At 38.8% G+C, this 27,843-nt stretch overlaps 1 protein-coding gene across 5 annotated transcripts in view; it reads left to right on the plus strand.

The window, feature by feature from the left end:
* The first annotated feature begins 15,262 nt into the window (after positions 1 to 15,262).
* cdin1 (CDAN1 interacting nuclease 1) overlaps positions 15,263 to 27,843 on the plus strand; it is an 80,446-nt gene continuing 67,865 nt past the window's right edge. For 4 of the 5 annotated variants that reach the window (XM_058091412.1, XM_058091414.1, XM_058091415.1 and 1 more), the window contains exons 1-2: positions 15,283 to 15,442; positions 15,630 to 15,748. In XM_058091412.1, the coding sequence (XP_057947395.1) occupies positions 15,648 to 15,748 (101 nt within the window). In that variant the 5' untranslated portion in view covers positions 15,283 to 15,442; positions 15,630 to 15,647. Of the gene's footprint in view, positions 15,443 to 15,629; positions 15,749 to 27,843 lie in introns of all 5 variants that reach the window. The other variant, XM_058091413.1, reaches the window with a different exon arrangement.

Genomic DNA, 27,843 nt, shown 5'->3' on the forward strand with positions numbered 1-27,843 from the left:
AGAAAAAAGGCTGTTAGCTACACAACTGTGAAGAGGTGAAAAGGCAGAGAGGAAGGGATGTGAACGGACAGACAAAACGGGATGCAGCAGACTTTGGGGATCTCTGGCAGGTGCTTCATCATCTGCTAAGGCATTGTGGATCCGCATGTAAACAGTCATTGGACTCTCCGGGGAGTAACCTTCTCCATAACTAGCACAGGTATAAATCTGCCTCTTAGCCACTAAATTAGACACATTCTTGAGAGAGACACACTCTGCAAGTGCAGTTTCAACCTTAGGGGAACAAAAACAGGAGAAACAAAAATGACGCCAATCCACCGGTTGGCGCAGGAATAAGTTTGAGGCCTCTGTGAATTTGACCCCAAAGTGTTTTTACAAGCAAAGCTATGTTGTGAATAGGGATTTATTTTCTCACCACCCGCCTCAACAGGCTGTCATTGCATCATGCCCGAGCACCTGACAAGGCGCAAAGACGAAGGCTAAAAGTCCAAGGTCTGCGCACCGTCACCTCTCCGCAATGTTTATCCTTAATTACGACTCTGAAAACAGTAACCTACCCAAGTGCTTTTTTCTGTTTCCAACTGTAATTTTTCTAACCTACGGTGTGGAGAAACAGTGTGACAACACATAACACTCGTATTGTTTTAACCCTTAGACCAGGGGTCTCAAACTCAATTTACCTGGGGGCCACTGGAGCTAGGGTCTGGGCAAGGCTGGGCCGCATCAGGTTTTCCAAAAAAAAAAAAAAACGCATATATTTTCTACAATAAAAGCTCTGATAAAACATTCCACTGTTCTCAAATATCTTAATTTTTATTTTTTTAATAAAGAAAAACAATCAATCAGTAATAAATGAATATAATAATAATAATAAAACGGCAAATAATAAAAACTCAAGAAACCACATATAGTTGGTGGGTAGACTAATTATTTTTTTTCAGATTAAAATGAACAAAGCATTATTAGAGCCCTGTAGACATGACAAAACACGACTATAGTCACATTTATACTCTTTTTATTTACAACATATTGCGCAACTGCAGGTGTCTTGAGACACATGCTAACTCGCGAACTAGAGAGCTAGCGACCTAAACGGTAGTCAAGTTATTTCCTTTAAACTTAAATAGCCAAAAACTTACCACTTCCACACGGATAGGGAGGATATTAACAGTTATTTAACCTTTAACATGAACATTAATCAAACGTAATAATTTTTTCTGGGTACATGATACCATACAGCATCCCTATCAAACTTGCGCGGGCCGCACTAACATTAAACTTTCATATCAAGGCGGGGGCCTCAAACTAGTTTGGCCCGTGGGCCACGTGTTTGGGATCCCTGCCTTAGACCATTTGGAAGGATGACTGCTGCGTTGTAGCCAAAAGCAGGAATCAAGTCCAGGACTCAGGCATGTATCGCCCAGGTCTAGACCAAATCAAGACTAAAAGTAAGGCAATTTGAGACTGAGCCATGACTGAGATTAACGTTGATGAGGAAAAAGTCAAGACTAAAGTTGCTGTGTCATGAACAAGAACTGGGGGGTTGATACCAAGCAAGACTAAGGCAATTTGAGAGAGTTAAGACCAAGAATCAAGTATGTAGAGACCAAGTCAAGACCAAGAACCAGGCCGGTACACACAATACCAAGAACCGGTTTGGGCGAGACCTAGCCACACCAAGACCAAGCCTTGTATGATAACATAAAACGGGACAGATCTCAAGTATTACAATACAACTTAAGCTGATTGTTTTAAGACAAAGTGTTTTTAATGCTGCATATTTACACGGCCTATCTTCAAGCTCTTCAATGTTATCAGCTGCTCACAATCGTTCACAGGTTCCGAGGTCAAATTTGTCACCCAAAGGCCTGCAAACATTGCTCATGTGGTAAGAAGACGCTAATCTGTGAAACATTCATTCTGTATTTGCTAAAAAGTTGCAACACACAAAACCTGACACTGCTTTAAACACGTTTTCACAAAAGCAGGTTAATGTCCGGTTCTTTGATAATGGAACAATGCCACAGAAGTAGCCCAAAAATTATTAATCATAATAATTTTTCCATTTTTATCTTTCTGTAAAACATTCTCCTAAAATCCCCACAATAACATAATTTCTAATGCAGGGCAAAATAAAGCTCCATATTGTTTGCAAAGTCAAACAATGGATTTGTATCATTTCTAATCACTCGATAATGATAATGACAGTACATACTAAATCACTCAAACCATAATAATCAAAACTTGATGTAATAAATATGACAAACAATCCAGTGGCTACCTTCTTAATGGATAATTGATCTCCACCCAAAGAGACTAATGAATGTGTGTGGTTTGGCTTTGCTCCCTTTGAGTGATAGCCCTCCTTTCCTCCAGAAGCCGTCCCAATGGTGGCGGGACACTGGAAGCGGAGGTGCCATCCTCTATAAGCTGTCTAATTGCTCCTCTGACATGACTGACTTGACGGTGTGTGTCCGTGCACTGCCACTGGAGGGTGACCCTTTTAGCCTGCTGTTTATTAGCGTGGTTCCAGGTTATCGCACCAATTAGGGCTTGGGATAACTGTGATCAGGAGATGAGCGAAGCTGGACGGATAAAAATGCATACTATTAGCAATGTTGGGGGGAACCAGAAGTCCATTGCAAATGTTTGAAAAAATTCACATCTTGCTAAAAAAAAAAAAAAAAAAAAAAAGAATGATTTACAAGGGAAAGGGAAACTACAGACAATTCTAGAAAATTAACATTCTGTAACAAGGTTGGTATGTTTTTAACAATGTTTCTTCACTACAAGGAAATATGAAGTCCTTTGCCAATGCTCAAGAAGTTCAGGTGTGGCTCCTAAATATTCTGGAAAATTCAACATTGCGAAATGAGCTGTGAGTACTTTAAACAATGTTTTTATCCACAAGGAAATGTTTAAAAAAATGTTATAGAAAATTAAAGCTTTAGAAATGAGGAGTGCAATGTTTTGTAGCAAATGGGAGATACTTTGCAAACACTATAAAAACACCCCCCAAAAATGTATACATCTCGAAAATTTGAGATTTTGAAATTAGGTATGTTTGCTGTTAAATTAAAATGTTGCTTTTTTTCTACTGAAAAAAAATGCAAAAAATACTTTAAAACAATTCAATGAGGAATGTGCATTTTTAATGTCTAATGTCTTTTTACATAAAGAAAAGGATGTCCTTTGAAAGTGTTCAAGAAATTTCAAGAAAAAGTCAAAATGAAATGTGTAATTTTAACAGTAGGTTATAGCAATGGGGAAATGTTCTGCAAAATTCAAGCTTTAGGAGAAATAAGGTTTGTATTTGTACAATGTCTTCCTGCATTGCAAATTTTTCAGAAATTTTGAGTGTTTTTACTCAAGAAAGTTCAAGATTGCCTAAAAAGCTTGAAAAAAACTTCAAGATTAAGACTTGAGGATAGTGTACTTTTAATATTGGGTTATTTAGCTATGAGAAAATGTTCTAGAAAACTCTGAGAGGTGAGTGTATACTTTTTCTAATGTCTTCTGAACTACGGAGAAACAAGACATGAAAACAGGAGGTCCTTTGCAAGCGTGCTACTATAATGATATTCTAGAAAAATTCAAGATTCAAAATGAGGTTTGTGTGTGTGTGTGTGTGTGTACTTCAAGCAACGTGTTTTTTAGCTTCATGGAAAATCTTCTGGACAATTCAAGATCCAGTGGACTTTTTAAAAAATGTGTTTTATAGCTAAAGGAAAGACGCGAGTCCTGCTGGCAATATTCTTGAACATTCAAGACCGAAAAAATTAGCTGAATTATGATTTAGTTTTTAAAGTGTCATTTTACATTTAAGAGGAACCAATTTTTTTTTACCCTACATTGTACATGTGACAAATAAAGTACATAAAAATGGTGTGTAAGTTTAACAATGTTATTTAGCGATGGGTTTTTTTTTAGGTTTTTTAGTAATATACGAATCAAATGTTATATATTTTACACTGTTTGCTGTGCATTTTATACACGTCTGCATGATACCAAGTTAGCTGTGACTCTGCTTCTTCCTACTCATTTTCAGTCATGTTGAATTGTTAAGCATATTTGAAACAAAATAAATTTGTATATATAAATCCCCTATTATGAGTTAAACTAAAAAAGTGTGACAAAGTGTCAAGGGTATTTACACACTTGTGTTGGGTTTGTCCAAACAATCATACTTGCATTTTAGCACCATTATGCACACCCTCCGTTTCCACAGGCGCTGATAACATTCTCACAGCAGTTTCGGTGCAGCACTCCGGCCAAACAATACCTTATTGACACGGGCCCTTTTGGACTCACAATAGCCACAAAACATCAGGGTTCCTGTTTTTGTTGACTCTGTTTGAGGCCACCATTGAGGCAAAGCCACTGTGGACACAGGCCATGCATAATGGGAGCTCTGTGTCATACAATACAACAAATCAAGCCTTTAAATGTTTGAGCATGATAAGGCAAAGGGAGGAGGTAGTTGCAAGGGGGGGGGGGGGGGGTGTCAACGGCAGGTGAAGTTGAAGAAAATGCGGGGCTTGGGGTGGAATAGTGCTGTCAAGCACCACTAGGGGCCAGTAGTAAGTCACGGAAGGAAGCAGCAGTGATTGTGTCTGTGCATATACGCGTGTGTGCTGCAAAGCATGAACAAAAGACTCGCTTTGTTGCAGATAATAAAAGAATTCCAAAATAGCTCCTTGACTGCTTTGGAGAGGATCTTGATGATGCCACATAATGTATAGGAACAACTCCAGATTTACATAATCACATGTAATGTACGCCAGCCAACAAACAAAATGATGGGGATGAAGGTTCTCCGCTTTCCTCTCCCCTATGGACTTTATATGCACACTAAAAGTACATTTAGTCTCACAAAAAGACAACATTTGCACATTGTGCGAGAAAATGTACTTCTCAGGTAAATGAGAAGCATAAATTGTAGGTAGAAGCTCCGATTGTGATGATTTACTGCTTTAATTAGGGTGTTTTTGCAGGTGATTCTACACTGACAGCAGTTAAAAATAATTTCTATCATCGTCTTTGAGCATACAAAATACGCTGTGTTCCTTTAAGCACAGCTCAGCCTGCTTCTTAAGCATCACTACTTATGGGTGCAGTCGTCCCTTTTGTGTGCTAAAAAGGGGAACCATTTGTTTGTTAACTGGTTAAACCAGTAAGTTAAATTCTTCGGAATGGAGCAAAGTGGTTCCCCGTTGCCATGGTAACCCAATATGTACATTCAAAACAAGGCACCGGCCGCCTCTTCTTCCTCCAGCAATTAAAAGCAGAACAATAACAGTATTCGCCAATGACAGCGGCGTTTGTACAGTAGTTATGCCCTTCGTTAGTTCCACAATGTTTCCTCATGAATTAGTTAAGTCTGTTAATTGCACATTTATTACGCTCAAGGCCATGGAGAGTTGCACTAAATGGCTCAGGAATAAAACACAAATAGGGAACCATGAAAAATAAATTAAGCTTTTTAAGATTAAAGCTTAACCTAGTGTGGCAAAGGTGGTTTTTTTTAAACATTATTTTACATATAGTCAGAGTCCAATAAAAAGCACCCACATCCAATTTTGTAGTGATTATCCAAAATCATTTTCTGATTTTTTTTTTCAAATCAAATCACAAGATCAAATTCCAGGGAAGGGATATTATTATTATTTTTTTGATATTATATAGGGAATTATTTTCTTTAGTTTTTTTTTTTTTGAAGAAAGATAAAAAAAATAATAATCTCTGACCTCCTGTCAACAATTGAATACAATAAATTGTAGATGATATAAAAAGCTAAAAATGTATTCCTGAAAAATTGTGGATACATTTTTCCAAATTTGTAAAATATTTTGTATTTTTTCACCATATTTCACATACTATTATTTGAATGAATCCATAAAAAAATAGGGGTTTTGTTTTTGTCTCCAAAATGGTTTCATCCAAAATTGGAGACTAGTTTTTTCCCTGGTCCCACAAAAATAGAATGCAAGTAAATTGCAGATGACAAGGAAGAATCAAAATCTGTTTTCCAAAAGCCCCAAAGAACATTTTTAGGATACGGTAGAAAAGAAAAGCAGTGTTTTTCCCCGGGATAACATATTTTGTTCTATAAATTTATATATATATATATATATATATATATATATATATATATATATATATATATATATATATATATATATATATATATATATATATATATATATATATATATATATATATATATATATATATATATATATATATAAAATAATTGTGTTTTACACCCAAAATAAAGTATACAGATTTACAAATGCAATTTGACCAAACTTACAGCAATCAATCTTCCAACATTTGCTTCAGTGCCTACTGTGATCCACTTAGTAATGATCATATTATTCTGGGAAAAGAAATTGGGCAAAACTAAAAAGTGATCCGGCAGCGTAATCCCTTTGTGTTTACACTTTATCATCGTCTATTGTGATCTGTGGAGTGTTTCATTATGGAGTGACTTTTGAGTGACACAGGCCCCGGCTGTCACAGCCATGTGCGGAGGGCTCTCATTTTCCAGCAGCCACCACAATAATGAGTGTCGTGGCGCATGTAGACCTGTGCTATTTGTGTTATTGTTGCAGGGGAAGAGGGGTGTCACACGCACACGGGGCACTCTGACGTTTGCTTTGCTATCAGCAGGAGTGCACAAATACAAACACATTTGCCTGAGTTATTGACCTTTATCTCCCCACTTTCCTGACAGCCATCTCCACATATTGACAATACAAACACGTGGAATGACAATAACCTTTCATTCACGGAGCTCTCTCTTCTTGTCTGGCTCCTCGCTCTTTTGCAGTTTGTTTAAATAAAACCAAACACCAGCATCTTTCTTTCCCTCCAAAATCCGGGGGTAATATCATTAGCCTGCTATTCAGACGAGTTAAGCATTCCCACTAGTTTTGACACACTAATATTATAAAAGCGTGGGTGTTGGTGTCCTATTTGTGTTGATTTTGTCATACATCTTGCATGAAGTCAATAAGTGTGTCTTTATGATATTCTGACAGATGTGGTCACTGCAGTAAAACACACACACATAATAGGGGAGAGATGGAGTGTTCATTTTGTAAATTGTTACTGTTGCAATTAAATATTAACCATGTATACACACAGCATTTGCATTTCTGGTTAAAAGTCAAGCAGGATAAGGAATAATTTTAGTGAATGCAAGCCTGAATCCATAAAGGGAATAATTTACTGCATCTCAATACAGCGTTGAATAACAATGGTCATAAAAACCACTAGTATTCCACTAATGATTCTCCTCCAAGGATTTATTGTGTTTTCTAGCGTCATAAAATACGCCGCATCTGTGCGTCCTCCCCGTCTGCAGGTACACTTCCGAGGCCCGAAATTCAATTCTTAAACATTCTGGACCGGTGTTTGGTGACCATGGTTAATCATGGAGAAACAAAGACATCAAACAATATTTGATAATGAGAAAAATGCCTCCAGGATATTGGGCGGGGGGATGGAAGTGGGTGGGTGGAAGTGGTGATGGAGAAAGAGGGGGGGTCACAGCGTGAGTAGCTACACTCTAAAAAATAATTCAGAGTATCTTTTGACACCACTTGATTTAATACATAAATGCAATGTAAAAAATGTAATTCATTGATTTAGATAAACTTTCTAAGTTGCTAACTTTATTTTTTAAGTTATGTTCAAATAATAATGTTGGCTATTACATGAACTTAATTTAGCATGTCATATACACTCAAATTTTATTGTTGGTAAGCTTAAAACAAAATTCAAGTTGCCATGACTTAATAAAATTAGCTTGGTAACATAATTTTTCTCAACATTAACCTTTCCATTTTAAGTTCCATCTCCTACAAGGAGCAGGAGACTGAAGCAACATTTCATGGTGAGTAAAATGTATTTCTATTTGTTCTACTGAAGTGATGGCTTTAAATTAGTCACAGTAGACTTTCATTGAGATAAGTAAAACTTAGCTTGTTTAAAGATGTGACTGCTAGCTTGTATAGCACTGTTACCACATGTTAGTTGTATTCTTCCCCTGAGCTAGTTTAGCCGTGTAACTGCTACCTACAGCAACTGTTACCCAAGTGCCACAGCCACATTTACAGACAGATTTAAGGTCAAATGTAAACCATCAAAGACAATACATCCATTTTCTTTTCCTTTTAAAGGACAACCAAGAGTTCGAGACAGCCTTGAAAGTCACATGATGAAAATCGCCATTGTTGGAGACAGGTCTACCTCTGGATCAGAACACTGGGGAACAGCAATTGTTGTGGAAGGAACCAAATGTTTGGTTAGTATTGGTTAGCTAGTTAGTATTATGCTGTAAAGTATGTTCAACCTTCATGACAGTTGTGACAGTGGACAAAAACGGTATTAGTTAAAAAATCTGTTCATATTTTAGCCCAAAGTTAATTTATTGAACTGAAGATGCAACAAAAAAGGAGACTGTTTCTCATATATTTACATATATATATATCACACTCACATATTTTAGCCCAAAGAGAATGTTTTTTAGTTTGTTTTCAAATGGCTGATGCGGGCTTAGTTAGGATTATACTTATGTTACTATGCAGCTTTCAGTCTTTTGCAGTTTGTCTCTTGCCATAACATTGGACGAGTTGTCTTTTGCTGTTATATATCTATGAAGACTTTGTATGTGGTTATTTTGAGCTGCTCACACAAACATACATAAGAATTACAAACTTTTGTCACAGAGGAGCAGTTGAAATGTAAGATTGTTTTCTTACTTTCTTTTTGCAACGCTCGCGTTCAAAATAAAAATATGCAGCTAATTGCACAAAAGCAGTGGTTGAACTGTCTTTCTTGAAAGTACAAAAAATACCAAAAAGAAAAAATGAAGTATATATATATATATATATATATATATATATATATATATATATATATATATATATATATATATATATATATATATATATATATATATATATATATATATATATATATATATATATATTAAGTTACTGCTACTTAAAAAGCTGTGTGCATTGTTATTATAATTAAGTAGACAACAAATTAAACTACTTTGAATAAAATTATTAAGTCAGTTAACTCAACATATTTTTTTGAGTTACGAACTTAAAAACTTGTCCCTATGACAACAATTATTCAGTAAGCATTACTTAAAATAAGCTTTGAGTGAAGAGGAAAAGCTATTTCATGCAATGCAATATTGTTTGTTGGTTCAAAGCAATTTCAAATTAAGTTGTCATAACTAAGAAAGACTAATGGAAACTGTTGCGTTGATTTTTTTTGTTGAGGCTAAACATTTTTTTTTTGAGTGTAGGTAGTCTAGACCACTGTGTCTGTGTGTGCGCGTGTGTGGCACACACATTAACTATCTATGGCACACTCAGTCACCTCTTATGGAGTTAAAAAGCCATTAAAGCATTGCCTCTTTCTTAAAGTTCATGATGAGATAATTACAATTCAAGATTGGAGAGCCAGCGGTGAGATTAGCTGCTGCACAGCACTGCAACTCAATTATGTTTTGGGGTAAAATGGATTTTTGTGGAAGGGCAAAAAAAAAAAATTATCCCAGTGATTCCAAATTTCCAGAAATAAATTAGTAATATTATATATTACCTTTCGTACACGTGCATTACATTTATTATATTTAAAACAATACATTTACAACAGTAATTCAGCTTCTTCCTACTCCTTTTCAGACATGCTGAATTTTACAAAGGGTAATCATATTACGATATATGATTCTATACCGTATGATGCACATTATATAGTCGAAACACTGTGGCATGGTAAATATAACAGTAATTTTTGTTGGTAAAATTGATATTTGTGGAAAAATCACCAAAAAAAAATCCCATAATTACTAACATAATTTATTATATGTCATATAAACTCAGCTTCTCTGTCCTCCTTTTTGAACACACCGGATTGTGAAAAGTGACCCATTTGTAGATAACATGATGCACATTAAACAGTGTATATTCAAAGTATTCCGGTATTCAATTTAACAATGTAATAATAGAGTAGTAATACTGTAATAAAACAAAATTGCTATGAGCACAATACAGAACAGTGAGGGGCGTGAGCTTCTGCCTGAGGGACAGAAATCCGTTCTCCGCTCTCCTTTTGTGGCAGCGTTATTGTGTTATCTTGATTGACATGGCGCTAACAGTCCGGGCCGAATGGAGGCAGATCCAAAGACACGGGCCAAACGGCAGCATGTGAAGCCGCCTCGGTCATGCAAATCGGGCCCGGCCAGCCCCATTGACTATGATTAATGAGCTGGGGCTGAAGCCTTTGTTTCCGCACGCTGCCATTTAAGGGTGAAATACAATCCCCCAAAATATTATCAATCCCTTATTAATCCGGTGAATTCGCTCGTGCCGACGTTTTATTTTTTTGCACGTGCCTCAGGAGCATTGGGCACAATTGCATTTAATTACTTGTCTGCTAATTAGATTCATTAAAAGGATAATAAAATAAATGAAGGATGCTCGGTGGAAAGCTCGAGTGAAACACGTGTCTTGTCTTGCTGTGATGTTAAAATATGGATGTGGGATTTTCGGAGGCAGTCATGCTGTTCGGATGCACGAATCCGATACCATGCTAATACTACAGGCATTTCCTGACTCTGACTTCCCTCGTGTTTAAACTGTGATTTTTTTTTTTTGGAGCTGAGATTCCAGACTCCCTGAAGATTCGAGAGCAATTTTGTGGTGCGGTGCAGTGAAGTCATCTCTGGGGGTGAAAAAAAAAATTAAACATTATGACAGTAATGCTGACAATAGAGTGAAACCAAATCCGCTCTATGCATGGTAAGCAACGCCACTGGATGTGGAAAGGAGAGACTAATGGGCAAGGCGTGGAAGATCTTACAATATCCTTCAGATGTGTGTGATGAGTAGAGGAAATTACACCGGCAAGCAAATCATCAATCATTATATTCGGCGGGAGATGCTGTCAATTTCTGGAGCGTTTATTCTTCGGCACAGACACTTCCGCGAGGGGAAAATGTAAATATTGTGCAGCTATATAAGCACCATTAGCGGCACCTTGCTTAGCACTACAATGGCAGTGGAAAAGGGATCAGTGTAGCCCCTCTCAGATATCACAGGGAGACATCCTTTGTAAATTCACCTCCCACTGTGAGCAAGCTTCACAGCTGGTTAACAGCACTGTGTGCACCGCTGTGCTGTTTGCAATGCAGCCTCCAAACTCCAGTCCATTTCACACAGCCACATTTTCGTCCTGTCACTGTTCTGCATAAAGGGCCCAGATACAGAATGGAAGGCAAAGGAGAGCAATAACAGAGACAGAACCCTGTCTGTGTGCAATGGTATTCAGTAATGTCCTGTTGTGTTGGAAGCAATTTCCGCTTTCCGACAAGCATCCCGATGAACCGGGTTCTGTAGTACAGTCAAAAGTATGATGTGGTTTTCTGGAATCTGTGTTAGCCCATCTTGTTTGCATGGATACAGGCCATCAATTAAATGCTGCGCTGACTGGTAATGAGTGTTACAGACATCAAACAATCAGAGGACGTAGAAACTGAATTCTCGTTGGACAAAAAAAATGTATATACACGTACAACAAGCAGTGCAGCCAACGGATATACAGATGTCTGTTGGTACATTGTGGTTTGACCTAACATCGCTCACTCTTTTGCAGTTTTTCAAAAATTAATGAATTAATAAATGATGGCTACTGACGACTACGGCCTATTATTCCATTCCATTCTCCTGCGCTTATCTGGGTCCAGCTCACAGGGCATTCCACCCATTTCCGACTGAGAACCATGGCCTCTGATTTGGAGGTGTTGAGTCTCATCCGAGAAGATTTAGTGCATTGAACCCCTTCTCTCCAGCACCCTGGAATAGACTTTCCCAAAGTGGCTGAAAAGTGTGATTCCCCCTATAGCTGCAACACATCCTCTAAAAAATCCTTCTTAAAAAGGGGGACCACACTCCGGGCCGCCAATCCAAAAGGTACTGTTCCAGTGCTTTGAGGAATTCAGGGCGAAACTTTGCCACTGAGGACCACTTTGACAACCCCAATACCCCAGCCACTGTGATGGAACTGTCCAAGTACATATCCTCTGCTTGCTCTATGGAAGGTATGTATGTCAGCGGGATTGAGAAGGACTTCAAAGTATTCCTAACACCGTCTGACTACATCCTCAGTCGAGGTCAGCAGGCCACACGTTTTACAGTGCGGACTAGGCACTGCTTCCCCTTTCTCAGGCGCCGGATGGATTACCAGAACCTCTTCGAGGTCGACCAAAAGTTGTGCTCAATGGCCACACCAAACTCCTCCCACACCCGAGTTTTTGCCTCGACCGCTGCCAAAGCCACGTGCCGCTTGGCCTGACGGTACCGGTCAGGAGTCCCACAAGCCATATGACCATATGATATTATTAGTGAATAGGCCGTGAAATACCACCTTATCCTGGTGGAGTGATCCTAAGAGCTATGTTGTCTGAGGCTAACATGCAAAGGCAAACAGGTCCTAGGTGACGGGTCAGACCTAGAGTGATTCAGAAGACCCATAAGAGGAGATACCACACCTCGCCCGGATGTGAAATACCGGGGCCTCACCCTGAAACCAGGCCCGGGGGAGGGGCTTACACGTCGGACCAAGCCCGAAGAAGCCATACAGGATCTCTCTCTCTAGACACACCATTTGCGGTGGAGGGCATACGGGTCCTGTGCAATGCGTTTTAGGAAGTGGTCATATCTGGTACGGCCTATTATTAGTCAAAAAATACTTCAAGACAAGACATGTACCTTTTTGGTCACTAGGCATCAGTAATGTCACATTACTATATTACTATTACTATACTATATTACCATATTAATATTACATTAGATGTCATTACCTTCACAGTGCATGGTGTCTTCTTTTTCTTAATTTATTTCAGACATGCATACTATGCTACATTAATGTATCTCACATATACACTTACAATACAATACACTTACAATATCTATTTATATACTTACTTATATATACACACATATACACACACACACATATACATATATATTACATACATATATATGTATATATACATACATACACAACACCTCATTACTACACGTCGCCCATGTTATCTCCATTTGAAACCCTTTATTAACTTCAGAATGAAAAACTGAAGTGACATCTTCCCAACAAAATGCTACCCCTTTGAGAGCCATCATAGTTCACTGACTCCCCAACCCCGTCTGTGATTTTTATCTTTTTATGCCATCACATTACACTGATCCTTTTATACCTATTACACACACGGATCCCCAGCAAAGCCACCCCCCACCCCCTTGATCCTCTGATACCTATAGCTGAGGCGCTCCTCCTGCCCCTGACCTCGGCCCCTTTGTAGCAATCAGACCAGACTTCCTCAGAGGCCCTGATCTTATCAGGGCTATATACCAATCCTACTACATAGCTTCCTTTTGTCACCGAGCCCTTTCAGACTCACGGACTGTGCCGATGAACACACGCGGCCCGAGACCTCAGCTCATCTCAAGTCATCATACTACACTGGCCAACAACAATGGGCTTTATTTCCAACACAGCACGGGTCAGATTGAGGCTTTCTGCTCATCAATACATTGTTGAATCACAATGAGAGGAACCTGGGATGGAGTTGTCAAATGCACATTTGGACTCCGTCATCAACATTTCAGTTATGGGAAAATGTATGGGTTCATGCAAGTGGGAAAAAAACCTACATGATATTCATTATCTCTGCAAAATAAACACACATGTCAGATGCATTCGGAATCTCCCTGCGTTAATGTGTTAAGGGATGATAGTCTCCTTCACATACAGATTAGGGGTGTGAATCTGTACTGCACTGAGGACGATTCGGTACACTGCCAGCGATACGATACTTTAACGATACATGGAATTTTCTGGCGATACGATGCGATACAATTCATCCTCTTCACGATATATAAGCAAATAAGCAAAGGGAAAAATTGAATTCCTTTTTAATGGGGTCTGTATGTCGAGCTGCCGTTGGACGGCTTCTTAATGCGTCATTCTTTTCAAATGACGGACATTTTTTTCGTGCTTTCCGTCGTTCTTTCAGAATCCATATTGTTTCCAAACATACCATTTAAACATTGCGGGTGGGTTAAATATAGAAACTTCCTCGCTGCTGCTGCTTGCGTGCGAACGTCCACGCTGTTTTACTAGTAGTTGTATGTGCCTTATGGCTTCTGTCCGTATTCAATAAAAAATGCGAAATAATGATGGTGCATTCTTTGCACCCGGGGAACAGCATATGGGGTGAAGTCGAACATTAATAAAACGGCACTTGCATCGCATTTTACCAATACCCCATGAAGATGTCAGCTGATTTCCAGGATGTCCCCCAGTTCCACGTCAGTGCCTTTTTATACAGAACAGTGATATATGAAAACAAACCTGCTTGCACAGCCTGTATGTAAAGGTGCCTATGAGCTGCAGCGGCAAGAGTTTAGGAGTGCTAAGAGACTAATTGTCATTAAAATTTAAATGATGCCATTATAACATACTGATCCATTGGGGGACATTTGTCAAATTACATCTTAACTTATAAGTGTTAGGGGACACTATAGCTGCATTAGTCAAAAGTTTTACTGTGCTTGTTTTATCCATGTAAAGGCTTTTCTTTAACAGAACTGCTTGAAAACACATCACTGCATTTACATATTAACATCAAGAGCATCGATGTACTTACCTTTCTTTTTTCCCATGTGAAGGTAAAGTTGATGGAGATCATGGTTTAAAAAAGAGACCACTGCAAGGTGAAAGGACACAGCATAATCATGAATTATGATTTAAATGCACCATACATTTCATTCACAATACCTTGAATGGTGATGCTGATACAAAACATTGTCATGCACTTCAAATGTGACATTGTTCACCATTGAAGAGACAAAACAAACAAGAGACAATGGACTAACCCACATTTGTAGCGATTATTTTAGTTTAAACATTTAAACAAACACACACACACACGATGGGCGGCTTCAGAGTGGAGTGGTGTGCCTTTACTCAGCCCGAACGCCTTCGTCTCCACCTCCTCACTTTTAGTCGACTAGCAGCTGACGGAGGCGTTTACTGTCTTTTTTATCTTTTTTATCTTTGGTCTTATGGTAGCTGACCTGTGTTACATTGCAGTCCACATTAACTAATGTTATCATTTCGACTGGATGTATCGCTTACATTTTATGAGGCGTGACTGTGAGCCTCGTTGCCGGGTTCTGCCCCCTTATGTCAATAAGAGCCAATCATACGACCGTATACTCAATTCACTGCGGATTCGACCAATCAAGGCGCACGTCACGAACGGGTCATCACTTCAACTTCCTAGCGGGAAGCGGAAGAACAAGGAGCTGCATGGAATAACGCCGACTCAATGGTAAACAACCACCTTAACAAGGTATTTAATGTTCTGTAATCGTATGCAATTGCCTTAAACATGCATTAGAGAGCAATCGATTATTTGAACTAGGTGTTTTACTGCACAATGGGAATATAATGTGTCGCGTTTGCCACATTGCAGTACTCAACATAACGACGACAGTCAGCTGTTTTGGCAGGCACCATAACTTCCTTTTTGTATGCAGTATATGCAGTAAAAGAAGATGAGACTCTCCCGAGCTGAATACAAGGAGATAGTGAGATGGACAGAGCAACTGAGACCAACACGCCAGTGTATGAAGATGCTCAAGGAAAGATTTTCAAAGTAAGACACAAGAGCTTTATCGTCTTTTATTGTGACAGGACATCTATACAGTATGCATTGCTTGTTAATGCGAATTGCATTGTATTATACTGTTATTGCCTTTTTTAGCTATGAACTCCTTTTGGTGTTATACAAAGCAGCTCTTCACTATCAATATACGTATGTTTATGGAATAGAATTGCGTCGCCATCATCATTGTTAAATACAGTATGTATGATTCTTGGTTTTGTGGCCATTAATTCCTCCTTTCAGTAATCATCCTCTCCAAAATGAGGCAGTGTATTTTGCCATGCAGCGCTTGCACATCCAGAAATCGAAGAGAGAGGTTAATGGTTGTGTTTGCCTTTCTCCTTGACACTGAGGGCCCTTACTTTATTGAACGGAACACGTGTAATCCCCCAAAGGCTACCAGGACACTGCCGCTGATCCCATGGAGGTCACTTACAAAGTCGCATGTATTCAGAGCTTCCCACCTCCATTGTTCCCTAATCACCAATCGAGAGGAAAGTATAGCAAGTCCCCAAAGGGGATGCAGGGAATCTAAACTGAGGCTGGGTTGTCACTGTCAGCATTCTACTACAGAGCATTGGGGCCATACTGTAAAGAATAAAAATTGAGAAATTATGTGCACAAAGTCATAATGTTGCCAAAATAACATCATAATAATTCATATAATACTATACTGACTTTATTCTCATAATAGTGTGACATTTTATGACATTTATTCTGAAAATTTTCCAGATTTATTCATGTAAAATGACTATGCTATAAAATTTTTACTTAATTCATGTAAACTTACCAGTTTATTTGTCATAATATTGCAATATTCTAATATTAACTGTATGACTGTTGGAAAAATTATTATGGCAGTAAATCACTTTCCCGTAATGTGACTTTTACATAACGTTTTTGTTCTTGTAATAATTGAACTTCTTTTAATTAATGACTTTCTTTCTTTCTTTCCTTCTTTTACTAGTCTGACTTTCATTCATTTATCCTCACGAGGGTTGCAGGGGTGCTGGAGCCTATCCCAGCTGTCTTCGGGTGAGAGGCGGGGCACACCCTGGACTGGTGGCCAGCCAATCACAGGGCACATATAGACAAACAACCATTCACACTCACATTCATACCTATGGACAATTTGGAGTCACCAATTAACCTAGCATGTTTTTGGAATGTGGTAGGAAACCGGAGTACCCGGAGAAAACAGAGGGTGGAATTGAACTTGGGTCTCCTAGCTGTGAGGCCTGTGCGCTAACCACTAGGTCGCCGTGCAGTCCACTATTCTGACTTAATTTTTTATGGTTTTCTAACTTTTTTCTTGTTAACTGACATGATTTTCCTGATTTTATTATTGTACAATTTGGACATTATTCTTGTAATATTTTGATTTTTGTTTTTTTTTTAATTGTCCAAATATTCAAACTTCATTCTTGTAATAATCAGACAATATTTTAACATATATTTCTTTACTTTGTTCTCATAAACCCAGTAAGATTTTTTGTACTGATTTTATTCACGGAAAATTATTACTACGGTAATTCATAAAATAAAATCAGCATCCTGCAAGCTTTGTTTTGGTACGTCATATGTATTTTGAACCCCCTGCATGTTTTTGGTTCTCTTGACCAAATGTACTTTGATGCCATTTTCCCCTAAAAAAAAAAAAAAAAAAAGAAAATGGTACTGGTGAGTGTAATAATTAAAGCAAAACACGGGGAACATTTTCCTTCCAATAATTCTGCACAATCTCAGCCTCCCTCCCTGAGGTGCTGGCTCTTCTGTTTAGTCTTGCCGGCTATTGTTATTATTGCGTTCAGCATAACCAATCTTGGTGAGGCCGGTGCTCTTTACAATCCCCGAGTCTCCTCACTGGGCCTGACAGGCAGGCGCGGCAGCAGTGTTTTCACAGCCTGCGAAATTATTCTGCTTGTCCAATCAGCTGAGCTGGACTCTGGAGGGTTAGTGATTGGACTGGCAGGAAATCAGGCTCTTAAGACATAACATATCGACTAGGCCATCCATCATCTCTTAGCATGCGCTCGGGCACGCCAGTCAGCCACCCTCCCTCATTCTCCATACCCCCTCAAGTCCCTCCGGACTGTGTGGGAGCCCTGCCACTGCGTAAATATTGGCCGGGGTGGCCATGGCTGGAGCATTGGTTTGCTTTGGACCTTTACTGACAGAGCGAAGAGCGTATTTTTGTCAGAATTTCATTATTAATACTTTAAAATTGCAGTACGTGAGATTTGCATGAACCACAATGTGGTATAAATATAACAAGGTTACTGTATTGTAACAGTGCAGCATCTGTTAAAATAATAGGACAGATGATGTGAAATAAACTTTTATAATCCTAAATTTGTTTTATTGGCAATGTTTTTATTTGAGTATTGGTATTGACCCAAAATTTGGCTGCATCCCAAAGATATAAAGACATTTTATTGTGCAGTATGTTATACTGTAATTCAGACATCTTGGTGAATGAAGGCCAAGTCACTCCTGGTAAAACTTTTATTGACTTGCTGACAGCAAATCATATTGGGGTATTATCATTTTATTACAGTGAAACCTCCAATGTTCATTTGTTCTCCGCTTTGTATGCTTGTGGAAACAGTGTTTCTCAATAGGAAGCTGTAATATCTACACCAGGGGTGTCCAAACGTTTTCCACAGAGGGCCACATAGTGACGAATGAAAGGATGCAAGGGCTTCTTTGATATTTTGTAAACCAATACATGTAGATATTCTAAGAAGTTATATATATTTAAATACACACACTCTTAAGCAAAATCGTAAGATCAGTTGAACAATTTTATATATTGTATTTACATTTTGCACTGTTGGATCTTAATGGGGAGCTAATATGGTTGTTCCACTTCTGATCTAGATGTAGTTAGAATGTTGTATTCTCATATTAAATGATGGCAGCATTTCAGATAATGAGATTTGAGCCCAGAAAGAAGTTTGGGATGGCTCAAAACTGATGGGATGGCTCTGTTTCTCCTTATTTGGGTGTGGCTGTAAGCCAGATAAACCCTCATGCCCTCCCCCGAGCTCTGCTTCCACCAACCTTTGCTACCCCGTTTATGAAACAAGCTCAGGCAGAAGTTATTGTATTTGGTGATTCTCAGCAAGAGAAGAATATTTTCATCCGTCAACTGCATTTCACACGGGAGTGTTTTTGTGTGTGAAATATATGCAAAACTGCTACTGTATCCAGAAACAGAGCGCTCTTGCCGGGAAATGTGTGCGTCCGCACGGTGCCCTCACATCCGATTTCTGAGCTCCATCGCAGCAATGGTGTCTCTGACAAAGTGTGTCCGACAATGAGCGCTATCCTTCGGGCAGGCGGGGTTTCCACACATACGGCTTCTCCGGTGCTACGTTACCACTCTAAATTCATACAAGGTAAGTCAAGGGTCTCCAGCCAGTAGATCATGAGATGCCAGTAGCGCCCAAACACTTTTCAATTAACTCTCTTCATTTAGTATTATCAACTCTCGCTATTATAGAAAGTGGGGTTTGTTGAAATGATGAGTCCTATGCTAAAAGTATTTTGTTTACTTTTTTTTTTTTTTTACCTTTACTGAATGAGGGACCTGAATCACAGACGTTTGTTACAAAAGCCAAACAATATTGTTGTTGTCATAAAAAAAGTACATCACAGGCTGGAACTCGTTTGTGGGCCAAATGTGCTGGACAGTTGTGTTCCACAATAGCAAGCAATGAATAATACATTGGGCCATTTTATAATCATTGCCTTTCGATTTGGGACACAAAATGGGGACGATTCAAACTTGGGACAAAGTGCAAGTAAGAGACAATTTCAAGGTAATTTCCACGGAGGGTCTGTCATTCTCTCTGGTGGACTATAAGTGGAGGTGGGTGGAGAGTGGGAGGATCCCCCAGACGGACTGTGCAGACCCCTTCATCTGTAACGGCTGCATAACACAGATGTTGGGAGTCATCTGTCAGCCTGGCTCTTCTCTTTTTCCGGGTCTGGGCTGCTGCTTGGCGAGGGGTGGGAGTTGAAGCATTGGACACGGTGCTGTCACAATGGAGACACATGCAAATACCATGCCCCCTCTGTGGTGTCCTGCCCAAGTATCTAGCAGACCAGAGCAAGGGAGGCATGTGACATCAGTCCTATTAGGTCCTTCTCTCGCCGTGCATTAGAATTGGAAATGATGGGCTGCTCTCTGAGGTCTTGCTTGGCTTCCCCAGGGTCCAGAGGGGGACCTCAGTTCTCCATCCTTTTGTATAAAAAGGGAGGGGAGGTGAGGTCTCTCTGTCCTTCTGTGGTCTGTTATGAATAGATGTGGATGTAATGATCACCCCCCTGCCCCCAAATTTAAAATATCATTCAGCCCACTCGTCATATGTCGTTCATTGGGTGGTGTGCAGATGCTACTGTTTTGGGAAGTGCTTATAAAGTTTAGTGTGACACATCTCCTCCTGTCTCCTTCCTTCCCTCCATTACTTTCACACACAGCTCCCTTGTGATGAAGGCTTTTTTTTTTTTTCGACTCGGGGCCCTTAATGTGTCGTTTTCATTGGCACCAAGGCGGGTTGCAATATGGTGCCGCGGCTCGCTCGGGGAATATGAATGTTGATTAAGCATGCGTTCAGCCTTTTGAAATTCAGAGGCAAGTGTCAGAATAATGGATGTTGAGCAAATGTCAAGCATTTGTTAATTTCTCAGTTATTGGGGGTTTATCTAGCATGATCTTTTGGAGGCAACGCAAAGGGCAGGCTTGTTGTGGCATGTGCCATTGATATGGTGATTTCTCGGGCTCCAGACACTTTGTTTTTGACGGCTCAAGACGAAGCAGAGGGACTTGCTCATTGATTATTTATTGTACCTCTTGTGTGTGTGTTTTCTTTACTCAGTGCTTAACCAGCATGTAATGCCTTTTTACACATTCATCTAACTTCTTGACTGTATATAGCCTAAATATGTTTTCTTGCATTTTTTTACCATTCATGCTCTATAGTGTACTGAAAGTACAGATTTCAATAACATACAGTGGATATTTTTTTGGAAATTAATAAAATTAATTGATTTCTCAAAGTTTTATTATGATTTTGTTATACATCCCTTATTTCTGTATTTTTGTTTATTAGTATATTGTATTATTAGTATATTATAATTATTACTGCATCATTATATAAAGCTCAGAATATTAGACATCACTATTAATTAGTTAATTTTGAAAACAAAAAATATGTTTGAATGTTTATTTGAAGGTATTTCCCAACTTTTTTAATAAATTCTTGAGAAAACAATTTGACCCTTTTGAAACTATTCAAGACTAGGTATTTTGTGAATTGCAGTGTTTCCTGCAATCTATTTGTGGCAATGACGGTGGACGGAATTGTCAAATTTGCATAATTGGCCATAACATGCTTAAAAAAAGTTGGGGGAAAAAACGTGAAGCAAAAAAAATGTTGAGAACAACGGCCATGGTCAAACCTTAGTTTTTATGATGGCAATTTGCATATACACCAGAATGTTATGAAAAGAGACGAGATCAATGATAATTAATTCCAAAGCAAACAAAAAAAAACATTTCCACTGCATTTCAGCCCTGCAACAAAAGGACCACCTGCCATCATGTTAGTGATTCTGTGGTTAACATACAGTTGGTTACAAGCACAAAGGCTGGAGATGACTCTGTCATCCTGATTGAGAGAGAATTACAAAGGGGGGTGGCGCTTGAAATATTTGTCTTTCCTCTGTTAATCTATGGTTACCTGTAAGTACACTTGTGCAGTTATCATAGCTTAGCACAAAAAGGGCTTAAGGGCTTCGGGAAAAGGATATTGCAAGGATGCAACCTAAACCACCCAATTTTTCAGATCATTCAAGTGGACCTATTATGCAAATTTTTTGTGCTTAGTATTAATTTGTGGACTCCTTTAGAGCAGATGCACATGATAACTTGCACAGAAAGGTTTCTAGATCTTGTAGATTCTGTACCTCTTTCTGGAGTGTTTTCATGGACTTCCTGCTTCTGACCCAAACGGTATTTTAATTTACCATCCTTGGTCTTCCTTGAGCTACGCCCACTCTGCTGTGATTGGTCACGATCCCAAGTGCTGCCAAGGATACGTAGGTCCACGCTTACTGACTGCAGGCAATCTGCAGTCCATATAAGGAAGTCCGGATTGCATTGATGTCAGTAAACTTGATGTTAGAAAAAAAACTTGTGCAGAGCCATCTTTCAGGGCCACTTCCAAATGCATAAACCTTCTGCGTGTTGATATAATTTATCATGAGAATGCAACAGTTATAGTGCATAAAGTGGAAAAAGCATACTGTAAAAGGTCATCTTTAAAACTTCAATGAGAGGGGTTTAATTGTTGTGAAAAAAGGTTTCACGCCGCCCAAGAAAGTCCAGCAAACATCTGGACTGTCTCAGAAAGTCGATTTACTGTAGCTTCGGGACTGGGGATTCATCATTGTAGCGCTCGCTCGGGAATGGTCATCGGCAGGCGTGAGTGCACTTGTTTGCACAGTGAAGCAAAGACTTTTTGGAAGATGGCCTTGTGTCAAGAAGGGCGTGTAGAAACCACTCCTCTCCAGGAAAAATATCAGGGACAGACCGTTATTCTGCAAAAGATACAGATATTGGACTCCTGGAGATTGGGATGAAACAATTTTCTCTTATGAATCCCCTCTGTCATCCAAACAGCAATGCCATCTAAAATCATTTGCATGAAGGTATGCCTGCTATGATGATCAATCAATAAATACTTACAATAAATAAAAACATGCTCAATAATTGTGCCGGCCTCGATATATCGACAAGTGCATGTGTGTGTTTTTTCCTCCTCTTTCTACCAAACAGGATGGATGAAAAGAGGGTTCACTCTCATCTGTTTCAACACCTGGGTGTGTTGGTTCTACAGTGGAATGAACAGAGTCAGTGAACCCTCTTTTTGGTCATTCAGTCTCTGTGTCTGAGTGGGGAGAGGCGGGGCGGTTTGTGAATGTACACAGAGTGGTGCATAGAGTGCTACACAATTTTCTTGTGTTGCTTCTTTTTTTTTCTCGAGTGCTTTCAGATGAGGGCGGGCCGACAGCGGCACTTGCTGCTGGTTGAGAAGAGCAACTGGTGCATTCATTTCTGTCTCTAAAACACTCTTCACTCACAAGTCATCTAACTGATAATGGATCGTTATGGCAGTTAACATAGTTGTTAGTGTTGGTTTAGCCATATTGTACTGAGCTGCTAAAGATGTGCATACGGTCTTCCTTGCCACAGTAGTGCCATATCGTTATAAAGTAATTTTTTTTGTTCTATGGTTAGCATCACACTTTCCCCTGTTTGCCATTTGTGGTACAAATTCTAAATAGTAAACCTTAAACATGTTAACAAATAAATTACAAAAAAACATGGAAATTACTGTATTTTGAAGTCAGGAAGTGATCTCTACATCTCTTGTGAGAGATCCCGAGTACCCTCCGGTGTGTTATGACACATTTATCATATAATTCATGCGTAAATGAATGAAAGGATGAATGAAGCACAGGCCGAGAGGAGCAATATCAAAATAAGTGAAAGCTGTGCTGAGTTTACAGCTTCACGTCAGGCCGAGGGATTCATGAATAATAGATTCAATCAATTACTTGATTAGGAAGCAGAGGAATGACGACTTCCTTTTCATATTATGCAATGTTGTCCAAGTACATTCGATAGATTGCATTGCCTTTTCAGCTCATCAAGCTAAAAACACTGAGCTAAGCAGCCCTCTTAAGTAAAGTATTGGTTGTAAACCATTTTATAAGGACACTTTTTAGGGTAGAAACTGTCTTTGTGAGGTTATTGGATAGAATTTGATGTACAGTAAGTGCGTGTTGATAGAAAATAAGCTTTCAGACAGTATGAGCTGATTGTAAAAGTGTTGCATTAGCATTGTCCTTCATCTCGGTTCAGTGCTTGTTTTTACCGTACAATGCACTGTACAATGAGTTTGAATTCTTTTTTGTTTTGTTTGAACACTGATTAGTGTGTAGTGTTTGTAGTGTTTCATGTATATTACATCACTTTAAGTAGTTTTTGCAGGTCAATATTGCCAGTGAGTTGAATATTTTATTTTATGTATTACTCAATCAAAGGAGTTTTCAGTAGAATATTTCATTTGTTAAAATATTTGATAGTTGGAGCCCTAAAAAAAAATCAGCATCAAAATAATGGGTCGTAATCCAGCTAAAACTCAACTGTGAACCCCCGGCGTCATGACCAGTCAGCACATCCGGAACACATTTATTGCAACATATACATGAGCAAAAGTTTTATTTACTTGTATGTCTTAACTACTATACTATCAATACTAGACTATACCTAGTATATGGAATAATACTAGAGTAAAGGTGACTATAGGGGTGTTATTTTATGTCTAGAGGGCTCTAATAATGGTAATAACCTTATTTAGAAGGTCATAAACCGATTTTCTATGTTCTCACAAAAGTATTCTGTTGATAAAGAGGGAATCTTACTTGTCAGGTGTGGAACTAATTAGCTGCACTAAACAATGGATCACTGTATATATGTGTTTTACCTCCTCTACTCACATGATATCACTTAACGCACAATGAAAAAAACTATATAACTCCACGGTTGTTTTCAAAGTATGTGCTGAGAAACAGATGTTAGCATTTTGGCTATCAGCGTGGGTAATTAGTGGCATTTGCATATCTAGCTGTGCGCCTTTTGATAGAATATGGACATGTGGCAGTGTTTTGCATACTGTTGTTGTTCATGAGTGAAGTTCTTATATATGAATTTTAGCTGTTGTCCTTATTGTTTAGCTTCATCGTCAGTGATGGAGAAAAGTCAAAGATGTTGTTCTGTCTAAATTATCATGCCCTGAAGTGTCGCATCAAGCATGCAGATCCACCAAATGGTACCACGGCACCATATGATCCTCATGTCATTAGCCAGGTGGCTTTCATTACCTAAATTACCGCTATTGTTTATAATTAATTATTTGTCGATTGGAAGATTGTGAATTTAACTGATCTTCTCAAATCCTCCCCCATCCCATATTAATTGGGTTGAAGGGCTGTATTCAGCCTCTCTTGCTTTTGTATTCCACATTCTTTGATGCTCATTTAACAACAAAAAAAGACAGTTCTATACTTAGTTTAATTTGTCACATTCCTAAGCAGTGGATTGCCAAACTTAACTGAGCTTGAAGCAGCGACCAGACAGGCAAACCAGCCGAATGACAAAGTGGAAGGCACTAATTATTTTTAATCTCATCGGTTGCTTGACTATTTTGGGGTGCATATTATTGCCCTCCCCCGTCTTGCATTGTAGGAGGAAGATAATTAGGTTGAAAGTGAAGGATTCCTTAGCCACTCTACTGTTTCCCAGCCTTCTGTTTTCTCATGTTCTAAATGATGAGTGCATCAGAAGAGTGAATGTAATTTTAATTCCAGCCAAGGTCAAATAAAAGATGTGTTTTCATGCAGAAATGCATGTTGTTTGATTGAGTGACTCAGCAAATCTGAACCAAGACATAGACCTCATTCATTCATTTTCTATGCCGCGTAATCCTCACTAGGGTGATGGGGGGTATGCTCGTATTCCAGTTGACTTTGGGCGAGAGGCGGGGTACACCCTGGACTGGTCACCAGCCAATCACAGGGCACATATAGACAAACAACCATTCACATAGACATAGTAGCTATCGACAATTTATAGTTTTTTTTAATAATATTTTTTTAGGAAACCGGAATGTATTTTGAAGCTTCCACTGATTGATCAGCTCCAATTTTCTTTTTTCGTTTTTTCTCGTTAATACGAGGTAAATCATTAAGTAGACGTCCAGCCATTTTTGGTGAATGTACACTTTTTGGTCATAGGCTCAAACCAGATCTGCAGTGTAACCAATAGTGCTAGTTTTTAAAATTTGAAAAATAAAAGCATCAAGGATCTGATATTTAGTAGTTTGGACATAAATTTTCTAAATTTTTTCGTTTCTTTATGAGAGAAAAATCCTCATGTGTGGTTAAAACAACAACTTTGTGTTCTTTCACAGGTATTGTTCAGCGTGTTTCAACAAAGTAAGATTGGAACATTCAAAGTGTATACTATCAGTCATTTTTTAAAAAAATGCCAAAATTGGAATCTGCAAGTTGGGATTTGTAAAGATTGGTAATTTTTGGTCATTTGTAGGGTGTAAAAATAAGACACTGTTGCAGTAATGACACATTTTTGGTTTGTAAATACACATGGCTTAATGTGTCAAATGTCCTTTGTGCCAATAGATGGTAGCAACATGAGGAATGGATGTTGACAGTAGCTTAAAAAAGGCAGAAGTGCCAATGGTTGGTGTTCCTTTTCACTTCTGATGTCCTGGTGTTAACATTGACAAATTAACATGTTAACATTGTAAGTGCCACAAAAAGCCAAAGGAAAAAAAAAAAAGCTCCTTAGTCCAAAAGTTTTGTGATTTTTCGATGCATGTTTTCTGGAATATGCTGGTGGAATTGCTCAACCTCAGGGGTTTTGCTGTATAATAAAGCAAAATTTACAAGCAGTTGATTTTTGCTAAATACAAGGATGAAGAGTCTTGAACCAGTCATGATGTGCTATATATATCACTATATTGAAAAAAAAAAACAACCTTAAACTGTATTATGGAAAGCAGGAAGTGAACAAATGTAACAGTTACTGATTGTAAAAGTACCAGATGGAGGGGTAGGATTTAATAAGCTTTGCTTCTTCCTACTCCTTTTGAACATGTGGAACTGTGAACTGATTATGGAATGCACTCAATTGTATTCTGATGCATGTTCAAATGAAATTAAACCATTACCATTACCAACATTTTTTATTTTGGAATTGCAGCTGCTACCATGTAAGGTTGCTTTGGCTCCATATTTTAATACCTAGCAAGCTTACTGTGCCCAGGGGAGTTAGTGATACATTAATTTTCAAAGAATTCACTTCTAAAGCACTACGAATGTAAAAGGGGGTATTGTGGCGTAAAGCTGAAAAGACACCATTAAACCCAAACTGTTCTTGGTTTGCGTCCAGATCTGGCCACTAATCTCATCATATTGCTGCTTTTTGTATTCAGTACAGTACATCTTTCAGAGCACACCTTTTGTTGCTCACTAGTACACGACGGTGCTGCTTTTGTCTCGTTTTGATCACATTACAAAATGCACTGACTCAAAAAGTAAAAACAAAGCTCCAGAAGAGCTTAGTGCTTTTGAAGCAGATATATTTTCTTAGATATTAAGGGCAGTTTATGTCCCTTTAAAGTTAACAGGGTAAAGATTTAGCAATTAGGCCGTAATCATGCTCATTATGGAGTAATCCATTTAAAACCTAACAGATGTCTGTTCCAGCGGGGGGATCCCGATGGTCCCATGCCAACAATAAGGCTGTAATGTTGTTGAAATGCTCAGGTGCAAGGTTGAAGTGTGGAAGACATTTTTCCACCCCTTCCCCTCCCTTAAGTGTCCACATGTTGACAGTTGACCATTTAATGCCCACCTCCCCCCCGTTAATTGTGGTAGCCCCCTTCGTCCCCAAGCATCATTGTAAATTAATGCTGAAGCAGCAATGCTTTTTTTTCTCTGTGTCCTCAATGTTTCTCTCCTTTTGTCTTTGACTCTAAACTTTTTAGCCTTTCTTTGAATGATTCCTCTCGCATGGGCTTGAAGTGATCTGAATGGGAATGTGCAGTTTTTCCTGACGGGACATTTCAAAGAGCTAACTACATCTGCAGTCCGTCCAAATCATGACATGAGATGAAAGGCATGTATTAATGTAATGGTCAGTTTTAAGAATAAAACAATCTACTGTGTTCCCTTGCTACATTGCGCTTCATCTTTCACGGATTCACTACCTCGTTATTTTAACAGTGCATGAACTTTGATTTTGACTTTGCATTGTATTCTGTGTCCTTGTCGTGTATTTAGAGCAATCTATCTGCGTTTTCTTGTATGACCCATGTTAGTGTATTTACTACTGCAACAAGTAGAGGGGAATTGAAGTTGAAGACATGTCCAGTTCTTGTCTATGTGTAACCAGCTATAACAGTCTTGATTGGGTTAGGGAGAACCCACCC

Source organism: Doryrhamphus excisus, chromosome 13 (assembly GCF_030265055.1).
Source record: "Doryrhamphus excisus isolate RoL2022-K1 chromosome 13, RoL_Dexc_1.0, whole genome shotgun sequence".
Lineage (NCBI taxonomy): Eukaryota > Metazoa > Chordata > Actinopteri > Syngnathiformes > Syngnathidae > Doryrhamphus > Doryrhamphus excisus.